Here is a 19210-nt window from a genome sequence, read left to right as displayed (position 1 = left end):
GTGAGGCTACGATCAGAGAGGGGGTCATCCTGCCCCGTTTCTCCTTCCCTCGCCACATTCTCACCCTACTCAACCACCTTGTAAGGCTCCTCCTGTGAGAGTAAGCGCTGCCTTTACAGATGCGAGGCCGGTGCTTCCCCAGGGCGCTCCCGGTTAGGCCCGGACAGCCTGCAAAGGGGTCTACCCAAAGCGCTGAACCGACAACGGTCGCACAGACCCCCTCCTACAGCCAGCCAGCCCGCCCACCCACGCAAGAGAAAGCAAGCGCGGAGGGGGAGGAGCGCGCCGTACTTGGCGCTCCCGTCGAGGCGTTGGGGGCGTGGCCGAGTCTCCCTTTCGCCATGACGAACAAATGACCTCGCGGGGAATGAAATTTAAATTCCACAAAGGGGAGCGAGTTCTCTGCTTCGAGCCGGACCCGACCAAGGCGAAAGTGCTTTATGATGCCAAGGTGAGAATTCGGGCGCAGGGCGCGCGCGCGCTCTCGCGCACGCTGGCCAACCGACTCATCCTGACGGAAACGGCCGCCTTCTGAAGGCACTTCCGGCGACCGCTTCCGCCTGGGTGGCTGGTCGGCCTTGTCAGTGCTCCTACCCGGACAGGCGTTCGGAAAAGGAAAGCAATCCTCTCTCACGTCGCCCTTAACAAACTAACAGGTTGCAGAAGGCTCTGTTCAGCGGTTCTCTGCCGCTGTGGGTCGAAAGCGACGCTGTTGTGGAGGGTTGGGCGGTGGGATTGTGCAAATGCAATTCTTTTAACTTTCCCAGTTTCTCCCTTGTGTTGGCGTCTCTCCCCTGCCCACCTCTGCAGTTGTCCTGGTTAACTGTACAGTTATCAGCGTCTGAGTTGCAGCAGTTTGCAGGGCTCAAGGGTTTATTACAGCGCCTCCGTAGGCCAGGTGCCATGTAAATAGAGGGGCTAAAGTGGCCATAGAAGAGGACTCCACTCCAAACCTGCCCCCCAAAATAGGAAGGAGCAGCTGCCTGGTCAGCCCAGAGCGGAGGTATTTGGCTCTGGCAGGGTGATCCCATTGCCTTCCTGGCAGGACAGTGGCAGAACAGTCCCATTCCTCACAGCAGCTCCCACCCCTCCTTGGGGGAAGGGGTAGTTTTTTCAGGGTGTGACCTTCATGGTGCTGGGGGCAATGGGACTCTGGATGTAACCCACTTATTCTTCCAAATCTTGTGGAAAATCTTAAAACTAATTTATTTGGAGATGGTCTGATGAATGGCTTTTACCGTTTGGCAAGAAAATGTAGATGATCAAATTCCTAAATAATTGTATTCCAAGTTGTTACTTCGAATGGTCTGTAATTGTAACATGTTGTGAAAAACGTGTTAACCATTGCAAATGAAGCATATGAAGAAGTGGTGGCACCCCTAAGCTCTCATGCTTGGCAGTTTTTCTTATAAATTTGTGTACAGAGAACGCCCTTTTGGCTTCCAGTCTTCTCATAAACCCATGTAAATTTGTAGAGTATACCTGTTCTGGGAAACAACATGCAAGTGTCTGCGCATACAGCAAACAGAAGTGTGATGAGTATGTTTTGTACTGTGGTGGCTTGGAAAAGCAGTATGAAAAATAAGTGTTTAATTCTTGAATTTAAAAATAACAACAAATATTCTTAATAAAATAATATTGGTATGAGACGTTTAAGGCTCATACATCTGACTTAAAAAGGTTTCAAAAACAGCAATATGCATCATATTTCAAAACACATTGGTAAGATAAATACATATGACTGGAGGGGACCATTGGAAGTATTTGGCTTTCAGGTGGAATGTCCAAGGAACTATTTCAAACACTTGAAAATATATTAGTTACATTCTCTGATGCTCTGAGTAATGAAACTAGTCGGTGGTCTTTGTCTCCGTAACCATTTTTAAATTTCCCAATGGTGTACTAAAATAATCAAATATGGTGGGATTCTACAGTATTGCTTTTAAAACCAATCCTGTGCAAAATATATCATTTGAGTATACATCTTTCAGTACTGACTGTGAGGGGGCAGGGGAGAGCCTACTTTTAAAAATAAATAAAAAGGAATGTGTTGGCAGTTGCTACTGAAAACATCAGAACCATTCATGCTAAAATATGATTATATAGCCTGTGTTATTCCTATAGTGGTTTCTGCTGTCTGTATGAATCATGCAATGTCTGTCTCCTGTACACTTATAGTGATTGGATGGCATAAATAATTCAGATTCCTTAAATGAGAAAAGCCTTATAGATATAAGTGATATGGTTTTGTTTTGGATGTTATGAACCTAATCCCACCTCCAAACATACTTAAATAGAACTTATTTTAAAATTTGTATTACACTTCCCAGCCAATGCTGCATTCTTTAACATTTTTTGCATTTTTTAAATGCAGTACATGGGAAACAATATTAGTAGGGCTTGTAATTCTGGGTTTTTAAAAAAAATGAGATTGGTTTCTTTGGACTTCTAACCTATGCTGTCTTCAGTAGTTCAGGAAATGTAATAACACATTTTGAAAACAAATAATGTAAAAAGCTAACCTGGTATCTGTTCATTCCTGACCATTAAATGTGTGTGTTTTTCTGTGAAGGTATTTGTGAAATTTTTGACCAAACCTCAGATCAGTTACAATAATTCCTAGTGGGGATAACACATTTTAAAAATGCAGATGTGTGTGCATATTTACATTCATGTACATAGTGGCTTCTAAGTCTGGTATTGTCTGCCAGTGTCGTACTAATTAGAGTGCTTGGAAACTAAATTAGTAGTTTTGAGTTGAAATGAAAACTTAAGAAATATATTTTTAAATAACTTGTTTTAGAATCTGCAACTTAGGCAATATTTTGTGAAAGCATACATAATTTGGATATTACTCAGCTGAGAGTATTGTTAACATGACTTCACAGTAATTGTTTCTGATTTCAGATTGTTGACATTGTTATTGGGAAGGATGAGAAAGGAAGAAAGATTCCAGAATATCTGATCCATTTTAATGGTTGGAACAGAAGGTGAGAACACCTGTTGTATAATTGGTACACTACTGAAAGTTCTTCCAAGTCATGAAAACTTTGTGAAGTTTTGCAAAGGAGTCAGGGGGGGGGGGGGGGGCGCTGAGAATCCATAATGCTTCTTTAATGAAATTATGGCAACCTGAAACCTGCTTAATGTTAGGTCTTGGAACTTTACACCAATAAATGGACTCTAAGATATTGATCAGTAGTGTTTATTGATGAGGCATCAAAGCACCCAAGCTTGACAAAGCCAGTTCTGACAAACCTGGCATTTTCCATCCCATTTATCACCGTAGCAAGTCCCCCCTCCCGCTTTCCCAAGAGGTTGTGAAAAACAGTCCCCGGAGCTGAGGCACCCCAATGTCAGCAGCAGATAGTATGAGAGAGCCACTTGGCTTCCTGCCCCCACAAGATAACCGATGTGTTTCTCATAGGACCAGCGAGTCAGGGGAAGTCTAGTTATCTACAAAGTTGTGAAGCCATAAAGTAAAGATCACGGAAAGAATGCTCCAGATGGCAGTGGTTACAAATAGCAGACTGGTTACATGTCTTTCAGCAGCATTGATTAGTTGTTTCACGCAGTTACACTGAGGTAGGAATGCATCTCAATCACATACCGTATATACTTGTGTATAAGCTGAGTTTTTCAGCCCTGTTTTAAGGCTGAAAAATGCTCCCTTGGCTTATACACGAGTCACCACTTACCAGTCGGCTCTTCAGGCCTCTGCCGAGGCTGGGGGCGTAGCCCTGGACGACCTCCCTGCATCTGCACAAGCTGCTTGTTGCTGCCCAGCTCGGAGGGTAAAGGGGGAACCCCGAGGCACCACAGGCACCATGGCTGGCTGGGCTTCCACAAACCTACCCGGGAGGCAGAGGGAGCTCCTTATTTGGGCAGTGACTCCCCCTGATGTCACTGCCCAAATAAGGAGCTCCCTCTGCCTGCCTGCTGGCTGGGCTTTCTCAAACCCAGCCTGCAGGCAGGGGGAGCTCCTTATTTGGACAGTGACTCCCCCTGATGTCACTGCCAAATAAGGAGCTCCCTCTGCCTGCCAGCTGGCTGGGCTTTCCTGCCTCCCCGCTTCCCACCCTCAGCTTATACGCGAGTCAATAAGTTTTCTTAGGTTTTGGTAGTAAAATTAGGTTTCTCGGCTTATGCACGGGTCAGTTTATGCACAAGTAAATACGGTAGAAACTACCGTCCTGACACTTAACTTACATGGTAGTGAAGGAAGGCACATTCCCCAGATGTTTAGGACTACACAATGAGGACCGCCAACATAGTATCCAGCAAGCTCATTGTTTCATGTAATGTTTTATGTATCTGTGCTTAATTCAGAGTATCTTTGTGATCTTGTTACTTTTGTTACTTGTTAATATTTATTTTTAATGTCAAATAGTTTAAAAATCTATTTTAACTTAATCCCTACAATCATTCCCAGTGTTGCTCTGTTCTAGTATTCCTGACTATTATGGGGGGAATCAGTGTAAAAGCTCCAAGTGTAAGAAGTCTACAACCCTGTAACAGGTCGAGTGAATTGGGAGGGGTTCCTGTTGTGACTAACCAATTATAAAATTTTGCACTGGATCAGCTGTGTGCCTTTTCCTTGTGTCTCTCTTTGTTGCTGCCATCATTCTGCATTCTGTTGATGACTAGTCATTGGAGAGGAGCCATGACTCAATGATAGAACATGTGGCTGGCATACAGAAGATTCAGTGTTCAGTCCTTAGCATCTCCAGTTAAAAGGCTGTTGTCCTAAATGATATGAAAAAAATCTGAGATCCTGCAGAGGTGCTCCAAGTCAGAATACAATACTTGACTGAAAGACCAGTCGTAGCTTCATCTGATCTGCTCATGTGGCCACGCAGGCCCACAAGCTGGCTTATTCTAACCTTGTTGCCAACAATTGAAGAATAAAAAGTACCAGTTTTAAGGGTGGGGGAGGGGATCTGAAATAGATGCTAAATTGTAAATGTGTATTACATTTTTCATATCCTACTTATTTCACACATAGCATCCTAATCTTTTTTATATTTTCTACTTGCTGTTGCTTTTCAATTCCTAGCTGGGACAGATGGGCAGCCGAAGATCATGTTCTTCGTGATACTGATGAAAACCGCAGATTACAACGTAAATTGGCAAGGAAAGCTGTGGCTCGCATGTAAGGATGTAAATATGTGACATGTTACTTAAAGTCAATAAAATTTACAATTTTGTAATAGTGTCTTAAGAACGACAACTGTATATTTTTCACAAAGTATATATATAATTGTTGTTCTTGTTGTTTGTTGAAAGAAACTGCTATTCTATACACTGAAATGATTTTCGTCTTGATTCAACTATTTGAAGTTCCTTAACATGGCTAAGTTCACTCACTGTTCTTATGATGAGGAGCAACATGGTTGGGAAGCTCTTAGCCTGCTTAGAATTCTAAGACAGGAGGGATTTCCCATCAGAAAAATTTAGAAGGAAACGAAGACGTCACTCTGGAGACTGGCTTGCCATTACATTGTCCTTAGGGGAAAGAGTCACAAGAGCCTCAATTTTTAAGCTTCAATCTTCAACTGAGGCAGATTTTTTTCTTTTAAGTAGCAGGTCCTTTTTTGCATCAGAGAAGCATTTTTACCTAGTTTGGGAAGATCTCATTTCCTTCAGTTGGAGCTAGTCCTTTAAAATGAAGCTGCAGCTGCTAAAAGATTATTGCTGATCAACAGCTGTTGCTGTTTTTGTGTGAGGCAAGGTAAAAGTATGCTGACTGTCAGTAGAAAGAGAATCCATGAATATTTTCAAATTTCCAAATAATTGGGGAGAGTTGTGCCTTAACAGAAGGGCAATTTAAATTCCAAGATACAAAGAATGTGATTGAAACAGTACTAACTCTGAGAAAACACTGTAAAAATGGGTTATCTCGTCTGTTCAGGAAAGGAAAGGCATCTTAGTAATATATTTACTTTCCTATCTTTTATGCTCCGCTGCTTTAAAGAAAAATAGCAAAATAGTGGTATGCTGAATGGCTTGTCTCAAACCTCCTTTAGGAGAAGAAAAGGAAAGAAAGGGCGTTGCAGGTTGCCTGGTGTTGACTCTGTGTTGAAAAGCCTTCCTGCTGAAGAGAATGAAGAAAGCAGTGGAAACTGTAAGTTGCATTTTGTTTTGTTTATGGCAGTCACGCTGCTTCTTTAAAGATATTCTTAAACAGAAGCAATTTTCATAACTAATTAATGTTAATTAATAAATTGCTAATGTTGGAAACTAAATGAGTTCTGTGTTCCATTTTTAAGAAGAAAATTTCCCTGCCTACCAGTAAACAAAATATGTATTTATCAAAACATTTTGTTATTTGTATGAAGCCATCCATGTGTGTAGTACTTTAGAGGGTTATAGAAATAAACAAGTAGCTATTTCTGTTCGGAGTTTATAATGTAAAGTCTTTGGGAAGATAGAAACAATAGGAAGGGGTGAATGTCACTAAGGCTACTACTGTAAATGTCTCTAATCAGTATACTTGTTTTAAACCAAACTATTTTTAAGCAGTACTTAATCTGGACTTTTTTAAAGTGGTAATTCATATAAAAGATTTTCTATCTATTTTGATGCAGTGTTTAAATGCTCAAATATTGTTCGTTTAGTTTAATCTTTTGACAGTGTGGTGTAGTGGTTAAAGTGTCTCACTAGAATCTGGGAAACTCAGGTTTAAATCCTTAGTCTGCCATGGAAACTTGCTGTATGACCAGAGGTGTAGCTGGGCCAAACTGCGCCCGGTGCGCAGTGTGTTTTTTCTGGCCCCCGCGACACCTCCCCGCCCCCTTCCGACACTTACCTACGTTTCTTTTCTATTTCTAGTACTTTTTGAGGCTGAAAAAAGTGGCCTCTTCACAGTTCAGGGAAAAAACTGCCTGATGAACTATACTTCCCAGGAGACCTTGTGAGCCCCAAGGTCTCCTGGGAACTAGTTCCTCAGCCACTTTTTAGTCTCAACTGTAAATAGGCTGCTTTTTTCAGACTCAAAAAGTACTAAAAAAAGAAAAGGAACGTAGGTAAGTGTGGGAAGGGGCCGGGGAAAAGGGTGAGGGGCCAGGGGGGGGGGAATTTTCCGCCCTCCCCAGGCATGTGCCCAGTGCACACACACACACCGCCCCCTTGGCACTCTGCCACTGTGTATGACCTTGAGACAGTCATCCACTCTCAGCTTTAGCCTGGTAATTATTTGGATGGGAGGCCTTTAAGGAATACTAAGGGAGACAGGCACTGTCAAACCACCTCTGGTTGTCTCTTGTTTTGAAATCCCTGCAGAGTGACCATAAGTGAGCTGTGACCTGACAGGGGGAAAAAAACCTTTCTGCATGTCTCCTTATCGGATAAAGTGAGTAGGATAAGTGTGTCAGATAAATCATTTTTTTCCTTAGCAGCTATAAGCAGTTCTTCTGATGGCAGTGATGAAGGCACAGATGAAGAAATAAAAAGTGAAGAAAGTGACATTGATGAGAAATCAGAAATGGTATGTTTGTAAGACCTAACATGACACTATTTAAAAATGAAACGTCAGCAACGTTTTATCAGCAGCTTTGGAAACAAGTTAGGAACATAAGCCATAATTGGAGATTCACGATTTCTCTAAAACTTCTATAATAGTCATTAATACTGCTACAGCAGCAAAACTGCCTGCTATTGTAGCAGCATAAGCATTCTTTGTGAAACATCATTGAAAAGACCTTTGATGTTTGCCGCCCTGATCCCTATTGGGAAGGGCAGGATATAAATTGATAAATAAATAAATAAATAAATAATGTTTGCAAAGTCACTAAAGGTTCATATTAATTTCCATTATAAAATGCTCATGATAAATCCCATCCTTGCAGTGTGGCAGCTGTTGTAGATCCTACTCTTTAGATCGTTCTGATTTTGTAATTTATCATTCTGATCCTGAAAATGCATGTTTAAAAATAGCTCCTTATAAACAGATTTGCTTACAAGTAGAATGTGCACGTTTCTGAAAATATAAATACAAGGAAGTATTGGGATGCAATTAAACACCATATACAAAGTGGGACTTCACATAATTTTACATTAGAAATGCTAATGTTCTGCTTTCTCACATAACTCAACTGAAGCACATGAAAAGGGTTCATAGCCTTGCAATGCCCACTCTTCTTTATAAATAAATATAATAGGTGCAAAGTACTGTTTATTTATTCCTTTCTCCTGTATTTCGCTGCTACCAGGAATTTAATTTCAAACCCTTTATACTTCTGAAATAGTATGTCTGAGCTTTAAACAGATTCAAAGGGCTACATGGTCCTGAAGAAATTACTAGTGCAGGATTCCAGGTTACTTTTAACAAATTAAAATTTTATTTATATATGTTCTGCAGCTGAAAGGTTTCAAAAATAATTTACAATAAATAAAGCAAACTGAGCCAACAACTTCTGCGGAGGTAATTTTCACTTTACATCAATTCTCTCCTTTTCATTTATGAGATCATATTAAGATTTGTTTCCTTTTTGAGTCTCAGTACAGCACAGACTGACTCCCTCAGTTTTCAATACAAATTACTCTCTCTCAAATTCTGTACACACTCTGATTCAGCTTAGTTCAGACTGACCCCCTGTCAGTCTCCAGCACAGACTTCGGTCTCCCTCTCAAGTTTTTACAGAAGAAGAAGAAGAGTTTGGATTTATATCCCCCCCCTTTCTCTCCTGCAGGAGACTCAAAGGGGTTTACAATCTCCTTGCCCTTCCCCCATCACAACAAACACCCTGTGAGGTGGGTGGGGCTGAGAGAGCTCCAAGAAGCTGTGACTAGCCCAAGGTCACCCAGCTGGCATGTGTGGGAGTGTACAGGCTAATCTGAATTCCCCAGATAAGCCTCCACAGCTCAGGTAGCAGAGCTGGGAATCAAACCCGGTTCCTCCAGATTAGATACACGAGCTCTTAACCTCCTACGCCACTGCTGCTCCTCACATTCTTTCTCAGTTCAGCACAAATTACTCAGTCATTCTCCAGTATCAACCAATCACCTTGGTATTTCATCCCCTTTCTACAACTTACCTCCCAACTTAAAGAACATACATATAACATTTTCTTTAATTTTTAATTTTTTGTTTTAAAGAAAGAAGAACAAGAAACTCATACTAAAAGGGAGATGGAAGAAAAAGCAATAAATATTGAAATTCCTGAAATCTTAAAAAAGAAGCTTGAAGAAGATTGTTACTATATAAACAGGAGAAAACGGGTAAAAATAACTGATGGACATGTTTTAAAAATCTTTGTGGAAATTCTAGTGGGAAATATTTTTGGAACTATTTAAATAGCTAATTTTGCTACTGGAGTAAAAATGTTTCATTTTGAAATGATATAACAGTTGGAGTACTCTTCTGCTAATTTGTTCTATTTCTTCCCTGGCTTAGTTTACGGATCAAAGAAATATACTAATCTGTGCTTCTAGGATCCTGTTGTTCTAACTGCTTCACTGCCTATAAATGGACTTATATAGGTTAAAAACTTCTCTGACTTGTTGATTGCTAAATAATTTATAGTTACTGAAAGGTCTGTTGACCGCATAATATATTTTGGACTAAATGATTGATAGTGCAGTCCTAAGAACACTTTCCTGGGAGTAAGCTCCATTGAAATTAAATCAAAAGAATCTAAAGATTATGAAAAACTTTCTAACAGTTTGAGCAGTTGATGTGTTGATACAAGATGAGTAGGTAAATGGGGACAGGCATGGTTTCATGAAGTTTAATTTATGAAACGTGCAGCTGTTTAGCTCTGAATAAGTTAAAGGTATATCCTGACGAGATGTGTGGGAGATCTATGTATCCTGATGTATTTTTAAAAAAATAGTTAACAATTAGTTTTGGGTTGTTTATGTGTTGAATTAAGACTAGTAGAACTGAGCTATTAGTTGGTTGTGAGTTTTCCGGGCTGTGAGATCTACTAGACCACGGCCACACAGCCTGGAAAACCCACCACAACCAGTTGAATCCAGTCGTGAAAGCCTTCGACAATACATTGAGCTATTAGTCCTAATTGGGATAATGATGGATAACTATATGCTTCCTTGCACATATCACTGTGACATGTCTCTGAAGATGCCATCTATGGATGCAGGTAAAATGTTAGGAGCAAAAACTATCAAACAAAAGACATACAGCCTGGAAAACCCACAACAACCTACATAGTTTATTGGTTGCTGATTGTATTGACTCACTGTGGGTAATATGCCTTGTGTTCCAGTGAGGAAAGGCAGATTTCAAATAATGTAAATAAATAGATGTTTGGGTTTGATAACTGTTATTCAATCTCTCCTACAGCTAGTGAAACTGCCATGTCAGACAAATATAATAACCATCCTGGAGTCATATGTGAAGCATTTTGCCATTAATGCTGCTTTTTCAGCCAATGAAAGATCTCGACACCATCAAATATCTTCACATGCTAACCTGAATCTTCACTATGTCCCTCCAGAAAAGAAGTAAGAAAACTTATTTGATGCTAGGTGTCTAATATATGTGATTGAAATGAGAAGCTAGATCATCTTCTGTCAATCTTTATCCTATAATTGCTTTAGCGGCAGAAACAACAAGCTTAACTTGCAGGGCGTTACATGTATCCTTATAATATTAGCAAGCATAAGAGTTCAAGTTGTTTTCATAAGCTTTGAAATTAAATGAGGACAGGATGTTGTTGCCATGGTTGCACTGTGCTTTTGGGGTCCTTGGAACTCCTCCAAAGCACAGCACAGCTATGGGATAATCTCTCCCCTCCCCCCCCCCCTTTCCCGGTTGGTCAGTTCTAGCCTTGAGAGGAGTGTGTTGGTCTGCTTATTAGTGTGGTGCTTGTTTACTGAGTGTTTCAAAAGTACAGCACAACATGAAATAGTTCTAGGCCTTTTCTTGAGCTTTGCGTGGTGAGAATAAGGCAAAGATTACCCCTCTACTGTTGGCAAAATTGAAGTGATAAGCAGCCAAAATCTGTTTTGTCAAGAAAGACTATTTTTATTAACTTTGTGTTGGGTATGAAGTATAATTTCTGCTTTAAAAAAAATTAAACAAAGTTGTTGACTACTTTATGGGATATTAGCACTAACATATTTTAATTATCCATTTTATTTTCTAGTGTTGAGTTATGCAAAGAAATGGTGGATGGGTTAAGAATCACCTTTGACTTCACTCTTGCATTGATTCTACTCTATCCTTATGAGCAAGCCCAATTTAAGAAAGTGACTTCTTCCAAGTTCTTTCTTCCAATTAAAGAGTGTGTAGCAAACACTAACAGGTAGGCTTTGTGTTCTAAATTTTAATATAGTCTTTCTTGAACTGTTTTTAAATAGATTGTGTTGTTGCAGTGCACTTAAGATTTATTGTGCAGACTTTTGTATTTGATGTTAGTGAACAAAAGTCCACAGAAGGAAGAGAATTTGGTGGAAACATGGAAGTTTGCATAGTTGCTGTAAACATAAACACCCTTAAACTTACAACCCAGTCCACCTCCTTTCTTTTGTCCCCCTCAGAAATCAAGAAGAGCTTTCCCCAAGTCCACCTCTTCTGAATCCATCAACTCCACAGTCCACAGACAGCCAACCTGTAGCAGGAGAGTCTGCAACACCTAAGCGACGGAAAACTGAACCTGAAATCTTGCAGTCCCTCAGGCGTTCTACCCGTCATACATCCAATTGTGACAGACTGTCAGAAAGTAGTGCTTCTCCACAGCCAAAGCGGCGAAATATTGAGACTCCAGCTTCAATGCCAAAATTGTTTTTGCATCTTGAAAAGAGTAAGTGGCTGTTCCTAGATGAGATCATTAAATCTATGGGGTGGGGAGATTTTTTCCTTAAAGTATTTTAATTTATCAGAGTTGGCCTTTATCAGAGTTGGTGTGCAGGGAATGCGGTCAGTTCTGTTGAATTTGTACATGTAGTGGAAGAAGTGTAGATATTGGTGAAGATTAAAAAGCTGTACAAAACATAGAAGAAACAACGTTATAAAAATGCATATATTATAATTTTACGGTACCTAAAATTGACACCTGTTCCTAACAAGGCAAAGGTTTGTAGTGCCCTGTAGGAAACCGGCTACCCTCTCACACAAATCTTCAGAGAGGCTATTTAATAAGATGGACGTCAAAGCTGCAACAGAAGAGTATGTTCTCAGTGCTGGAATAGGGGTTAAGAACTTGGGTCTAATCTCAGCATAGAATAATTTTTATTTATTTTTAATGTATTTAGTTTTATAACCCATCCCTCACCTAGGTCTCAGGGTTCGGGGCAGCTCACAACATTCAATAAATAATCTATCAATAGAGATAATATAGCTACAAAACCTTAAAGTACAATCTGTAAAACAGTATCCCAGCTCAGGCATCAGAATAAAACATGATCATTTGGCTCCTGACAACAGGCAGCATTGTTAATAGATGATAGAAAACTGAACTGGACCATTCTCACTGAAACATCTGGCAGAACAACTCCGTCTTACAGACCCTGCAGAATCTAAAAAGATCTAGCAGGGTCCGTATGTCATCTGGCAGAAAGTTCCACCAGGTAGGTGCCACTGTCAGAAAAACTCTTGCCTGCATTGAAGACAGTTGAGCCACCTGTAGCCTGGGCACCACTGGTAGGCTGTGAAGATGAACAAAGCATTCTTGGGGGGACACATAGGGAGAGTTTCAAAAGTATGAAGGTTCCAAACTATTTAGGCCTTTAAAGGTGAGAACTAGCATCTCAAACACTCACCCCAATGGTTATTTCCTGACTGAGGTAGAAAGCAAACCACGCAATGGCAGTGCAACAAATCTTCAGGGAGGCCAGCTAGGAACAACGGAGGCCAGATCTAGACATTACAGAAGAAGTATAATTGCTGTTGGAAAATAACAGCCTTCCATGTTCTTTTCCTTCTCTATAAAGTGCAATACTACAAAGCACTTGGGAAGGTGTCATATTAGCAACAAACAAGGCAGAACATTACAGGCAAATCAGCTTTAAACGGTCATGGATTTTTGTTTACTGCTAGGCACTAGAAAGAGGCACTGTAAGCCACAAACTCACTTTTAAAATATTTAACAGGCTGTATTGTCTCAGCATATATAACCAGTTAATTTGAGCTATTAAATAGTGAAACATTAAATATTGGTAGCCTGTACAGTAGCATAGGCTTTCATATGAATACATTCAATAAATATAGAAGTGCTGATTAAATCAGACTCACCATTCTTTCTCTAATAAATTATAAGCTGAGTCACATATGAAACACTTGCATAATTTGTTTCCTGTGTAAAATGAGAAGCATTATTGCATTCTAGTTTAACTTGAATTAGGTTTATATAATCGTTTGTTGAAACCTTATTGCCTGGTCTGAGACTTGGTTCAAGTTCACTATTCTCAGAGCAGGCTTGTTTAATTATTGCATTCCAAGTATGACTCAAAATGCACACCTGACTGTTCTTCTTGTGGGAAGTAAATAAAATAAGAATTGTTGTACACCACATTTAGTTGACTCTGGTATCTCCCTGGAAATAATTGGAGTTTTCATTAAGTGCCCAGGGAGATTGTGTAGGCCAGTTGCTGGAAGACATTCAGGTAAATCAGAGAACTCTGGTCCCATTATGTCAGTTAATAAATTATTTCTGCTTTTCTTTTGAAGAAACCCCTGTCCACAGCGGATCCTCTTCGCCCATTACATTGACTCCCAGTAAAGAAGGCAGTGCCGTATTTGCTGGTTTTGAAGGTAGAAGAAACAATGAACTCAATGAGGTAAATCTTTTTAATCTTACACGAGATACTTAGGTTTCTGCCAGTGAGCTGATATAATTACCTGCATGAGTGGCCCTGCATATAACCATTTTAATTCAGTACTGAAAGATGCCGATGCCTTGTGATAAGCTAATTCGCTCAAATGAGCATACTAAAAATTAAACATTGTTGATAAAAAATATAATCAGATTTAAAATCAGGAAATCAAACTGAAATGAACAGGTCAGAAAAGGTTTTTATGTGGACTGGAGTTGAACCTAAAATAGCTCCACTTCAAGGCTATCAACCCCATTTTTTTCTGCTTAAGGGATTTAGGTCAGGTACACAGAAAATCTCAAAATCGTTTTTGGACTAGAATTCAGGTTTGACTACCACTTATTGAGGCCTTCTGGTTCATGTACTCTTAACACGTACTTTAAATTATGACATGTACTTTAAATTTTAAACTTATTTAAATACCAGAATTTCCAACTGTAAATTCCATGGCAATTTACAAACAAACTAAAACCTAGCAACAGGAATAAAATACTTAAACTCTAACAAGATTCAACCCGTTTCAGAGTATAGAGCGATCAGCACCTCTAAAAAGCCCCAGAAACCTCAGTATTGTTTGGTGTCAAACCCCCCCCCCCCGCCCATTAATAATTATGCTAGTCACACAGGCATGGGAGGAAAATATAATAGAGCACTTACCACTGCAAAGGCCATAGCCCTGGAAGCTGCATGGCTATCCTGTTAATGAGGAATACTTAGAGACTGTCCTCTGATGTTGAATTTAACATGTGGAGGTAGGTACAAAAAGAAAGCGCTTAACACCCTGCAAGGGGAAAAGAAAGAGGAAAGCAGGAGATTGAAAACAATGGAGAAATGAGATCCCAGGAACCTAACAGGTTCCCCAGCATAATTTATAATAATTATGTCAGTGCACTTTTGTGTCCTTGAAATTATCCAAGCTGAAACATTTAAAATGTCAATTACTAACAGAAAGAATTACAACAGCATTCTTTGCCAATATCACCAACATCCATCGGTTCTTACTGCTGATTTGACTGATGATCATACATTCCTGAATGCCCTAATGTTTTGTCTCCAGGTGTTGTCGTGGAAACTGATGCCAGAGAACTATCCCCTAGATGATCAACCACCGCCACCCTCTTACATTTATGGGTCTCAGCATTTGCTACGAATGTTTGGTAAAATATACTTTTACTTTTTAAAATCTGTGCATGACTGAACATCTAAAAGGATTTGCATGTAATCTTCATTGAACAAATGCTATGCATGTATACTTGGAATTGCTTCCTACTTTGTCCAGTGGTACTTACTTCCAAGAAATGGTGCATAAAATTGTAGCTGTAAATCCTTGCTGAGGTTTGCTGTAGCATAAATAACTTTGAAAACATGTAGATACTATTAGAAAAGTGAAGTTAATTCAATTCTGTAAGTTGCTCTGGTGGAAGAAAAAGTGTTTTGGGAGATACACCATGTTCATATGGAACACTGTGGGAAGAGATGGAAAAACCATATCATTTCTCTCCCCCTTTGTTTTCACAGTAAAGCTTCCAGAGATTCTTGGGAAGATGAGCTTTCCAGACAAAAACTTAAAGGCATTAGTAAAGCACTTTGAATTGTTCCTAAGGTAACTTGATATTGTGTCTCACAACCCTGACATTAAAGAGCAATAGGTGTGGGGTGGGTGGGTGGGGGGCAGGGCAGGGCAGGAATGGAATCCTGAAGGTAAGAGATTTACTGTAAGAGATTATTTGTAAAGTTTATTTAGGGTTCTGTTTAAAATGCTGGAGGTAGAAACTGTCATTTTCAATGGTATTTGAGTTAGAAGCAGGACCTGACAGTTGTGCTTAACAAGATTTGATTTTCAGTGGCACCTGTGACCTCTAGTGGTGGTGACCAAAATTGCTATGTTAATAACTTGAAAATAATTTATTTGCCTGGTAATGTCTGCATAATTCCAGTTTTAATATATGTGATGCCAAAGCGGTAAAGCACACACCATTTGACTTATAAGTATTCGTAATTTGAAATAAACATACTACATCCTGCTCTCACCTTTTAAAGGATGTTTAGATATAATTTTACAAATTATCAAAATGAGACAATATTAAGGCTGCATTTTCCCACTTATATTGTTAAATATTTTAAATCATTGTCTACTTGTAAATATATATTATACATTCCAAAGCAAATCATACAATACTGTGCTCTTCCAGGTTTTTAGCAGAATACCACGATGACTTCTTCCCAGAATCTGCTTATGTTGCTGCTTGTGAGGCCTACTACAGCACAAAGAATCCACGTGCCATCTACTGAAGATGCACCCATTACTATAACCCATTGTACATACTCCATGAGTTACTACACTACTTCAGAATGAGGAGAAAAATGGAAACATGTTGTCAGTCTGACATCTCAGAAGTTCCTTCAGTGTTGTCATTTTTTTGACATGAATGCATCTTTTTCTCATTTCAAAGTTATACTGACATTGCATTCTAGTGCTAGATAACCTTCACTGTTAGATAAATGAAGCTCTGCATTGACTGCTAATGCATAGAACTGGATACAACTGAAGCAAGGAAAAGGAATAAAAACAGACTTCATGAGAATGAACTTCATGCCACTTTCCACTAACATAAGCTTGCTTCAGTTTGAACTCTCTCAGCATCACCTTGGAGTTTGAGATGAATGCAGAAGGGGCATTGTACAAGCTTTCTTTTTCACATTTGGAATTTATGTTTCATTACAGGACGTTATGATGGTCACAGTTCTCTTGTAGAAGAATGTGCAGCTAGCTTCTTAGCATGGTCTCTACTTTCAGCTATGTTTTTATGGAGAGGGGGGAAATTGGAATTGGTTTAAAAGAATGTATTTACCTCTTTCCACAGTAGGGAAGTTGGCAGTGTCTGAATAGTTTGGTCTTGGACATTTATCCAAACACTTGGTTTGAATTGTTTTGGAGATTGTCCAAACAGTTGTTCAAGATCAGTACGCACTTACTGTTCTTAAGGAAGAAAAGCGGCAAAAGTAATCATTTAGGCAAAAATTTTAAAATAAACAGTGACTTCTAATTCAAGGTAAGATATTTGTTTTGGTTTGAAAAGAGTATTTGGTTTTATTTTGGCTAGTTTTAGGAATGTATACATTACTGTTTGTATAGAGATCTAAATACTTCACTGTTCTCCTGTTTGCTGTCTTGGTCATGACATGACTTCTGCCATTTGAAAATTAACACTATATTCCCTATACTGGGTAGACGTGAATAAAATTTACATTTAGAATCTTTGCTGGCCATGCCAACAAACCATTTGACTTGAAAAAAATTATAAAGTGATCTGAAGACAGGCAGATGAGCCTAAAGTTATCACTTGTGCAGTAGGATTATTGTGCAGTAGGTTTGTTTGGCAGTTGTGCTTTTATAAACACTGTTAATTGTACTAGAGCTTATATTGGTCATCTTGGGCTACAACTGAGGATTTGTTTGTATGAGATGGATTAAACTAAGAGATTTTAGTGCTTCGGAAAATTTCTATAATAGTAGCATCTAATTCAGATTCCCATAATAGTTTGTGACAATTTAAAGTTGCATTATCTATGTACTGGAGTGATCAATTTAAATGAACTGATCCCCAAAGTAAACAAAAAAAAAAAGGCCCTCCATTATCTTAAAACTAAAAATCAGAGTATGTGCTTAATGGTAAACCATTGAAAAAAACCACCTGAGACTGTGAGCTTGTCATATACCATGTGGGCCTGCATACAGTTAACTTTTACGGGACTGTTATAGGATTTATGAAGGCAAATAATCTGTGAACTAGCATGTCTGTAATTCTCAGTATCACCTTACTACCAGGTAAGGATTTGTTCTGTGCAGCAGTTACATTCATGTTATTTTGTGGGCTAGGTTTGTGGATTAGTTGCTTCCAAGAAGATTCTACCTTTATAAACTTAGGTCCTAAGACCTTGAACTTATTTTGGTCTTCAATTTGAAGCTTCACAATGGGGACAGTGTTCTTGGCCATGATGTAAACAGTGTTGGTACAAAATAAATATTAAGATGTTTAAGGTACAAAAATGGTAAAATTTGATTCCTAAGTTGCTGGTGCGCTGAAATGCTATGTATATCTTGCTGCATCCAGTCAGTGCACAGCAGTAAAAAGGCAGGCATATAGCTGAATTCAATCTTTTTGTGACTGCTGTTATAGATTACAAAAGCTCTTCTTTTTATGAGAACACTGTTTTTTTAGCTTATCTGTACAACATGATGTTTTAAGAATGTGTGTGTCTTGCCTGTGATTCTGGCTCCTACTCAGAGGTCCAATTCACACTAGTTATTTTCTTGTGCCAGGGCATGGTTGCCTATAAACCATGGAAGGATACAACCAAAATGTCCAAGGTTCATTTTCATGTTTTTACCTAGACTAGCAATTGTGTAGATTTCTGTTTAATCAGGTATTAACAAAATTCACTTTAAAAAAATCCAGAATGATCCAGTACTAGGGTACATCGCTATACTGAAATATTTGTTTGAACAGACTGCTTATGAGGCAATGAATCAAATCATTTTTGTGATGGTGGCTGATTTTTTTTTATGATTGCAAAATGCCTACATCTAAACACCCAGCTAACACTAAAATTTCCTTTTGAAGCTGTTTACTGAGATCATTGGTCATTATTTCACTTCCTGTTTCACATTAAATTCTAATTGCATCTAAACCATTCTAGGAATGTGAATGGTTAAGATAGAAACATTTTTGTGATTATACAAAATACGTACAGTAGCAACTGTCCTCATAAATATATTCAAGGATGATTTATTAAGTCGCATTATATGAGGTGACACTTCTTGAATAAAATTAATTTCTGCAGGGCAGGACAAACTGGAACAACTTTGGTACTCATATTCAGCTTATATTGCTAGGGGACTTTCATTTGTGAGAAGGAGAATAGGTACAAGTATCCAGCAGTTTCACAATCTATTCCTTCCATTTCGCAATTAGTCCTTCCTGTCTTCTAATATATGACAATAGTGTACAGAATAGCTCCCACAGGTGCTGAGGGAAATCCAAACAGACAGCAGGGCACCAATTATTGTGTACTAGCAAATGCACTGGAGCTGTCTGGCTTTTCAGTTAGACAGAAAATAACTTTGGGGTCTGAATTCTGAAATTCAAGATGAGCATAAAATAAAATCCCATAATGTGTCTGCTTATGTGTCTGCTGTATTTTTCTTGCTGTGAATATTCCAGAACCAATGGGTTGAAATGGCTATAAAAGCTAACACTTTAATAAAACAGTCCTTTATGTACACTAATAACTTCTGGACAATTGTGATAAGACTTCATTATAAACATTCTGCAATTATGTTTTACATGACTACTAACTGATTATAAACCTCTGGAGTGTTTGAAACACTTCTATTTTTCTATGGTTGTTGATCTAAGCATTGGGACTGATA

At 39.0% G+C, this 19210-nt stretch overlaps 1 protein-coding gene across 3 annotated transcripts; it reads left to right on the top strand.

Moving 5' to 3' along the window:
* Window positions 1-288: 288 nt before the first annotated feature.
* Window positions 289-18960, top strand: MSL3 (MSL complex subunit 3). 3 transcript variants are annotated; one of them, XM_048493787.1, is made up of 13 exons: window positions 289-451; window positions 2908-2990; window positions 5057-5152; window positions 6027-6124; window positions 7398-7486; window positions 9097-9219; window positions 10304-10464; window positions 11109-11267; window positions 11503-11765; window positions 13631-13740; window positions 14834-14933; window positions 15295-15379; window positions 15969-18960. In XM_048493787.1, exons 1-13 carry the CDS (start codon window positions 353-355, stop codon window positions 16066-16068), a joined length of 1566 nt encoding a protein of 521 aa, XP_048349744.1. In that variant the 5' UTR covers window positions 289-352; the 3' UTR covers window positions 16069-18960. The 3 variants fall into 3 exon arrangements, with proteins under 3 accessions (XP_048349744.1, XP_048349742.1, XP_048349745.1); XM_048493785.1 differs by having other exon boundaries at window positions 290-451; window positions 7395-7486; XM_048493788.1 differs by lacking the exons at window positions 289-451; window positions 2908-2990; window positions 5057-5152; window positions 6027-6124; window positions 7398-7486 and adding an exon at window positions 7303-7351.
* Window positions 18961-19210: the final 250 nt, after the last annotated feature.

The sequence above is a fragment of the Sphaerodactylus townsendi genome, linkage group LG04 (genome assembly GCF_021028975.2).
Source record: "Sphaerodactylus townsendi isolate TG3544 linkage group LG04, MPM_Stown_v2.3, whole genome shotgun sequence".
Lineage (NCBI taxonomy): Eukaryota > Metazoa > Chordata > Lepidosauria > Squamata > Sphaerodactylidae > Sphaerodactylus > Sphaerodactylus townsendi.
This window is presented reverse-complemented; position numbering and strand designations above follow the sequence as displayed.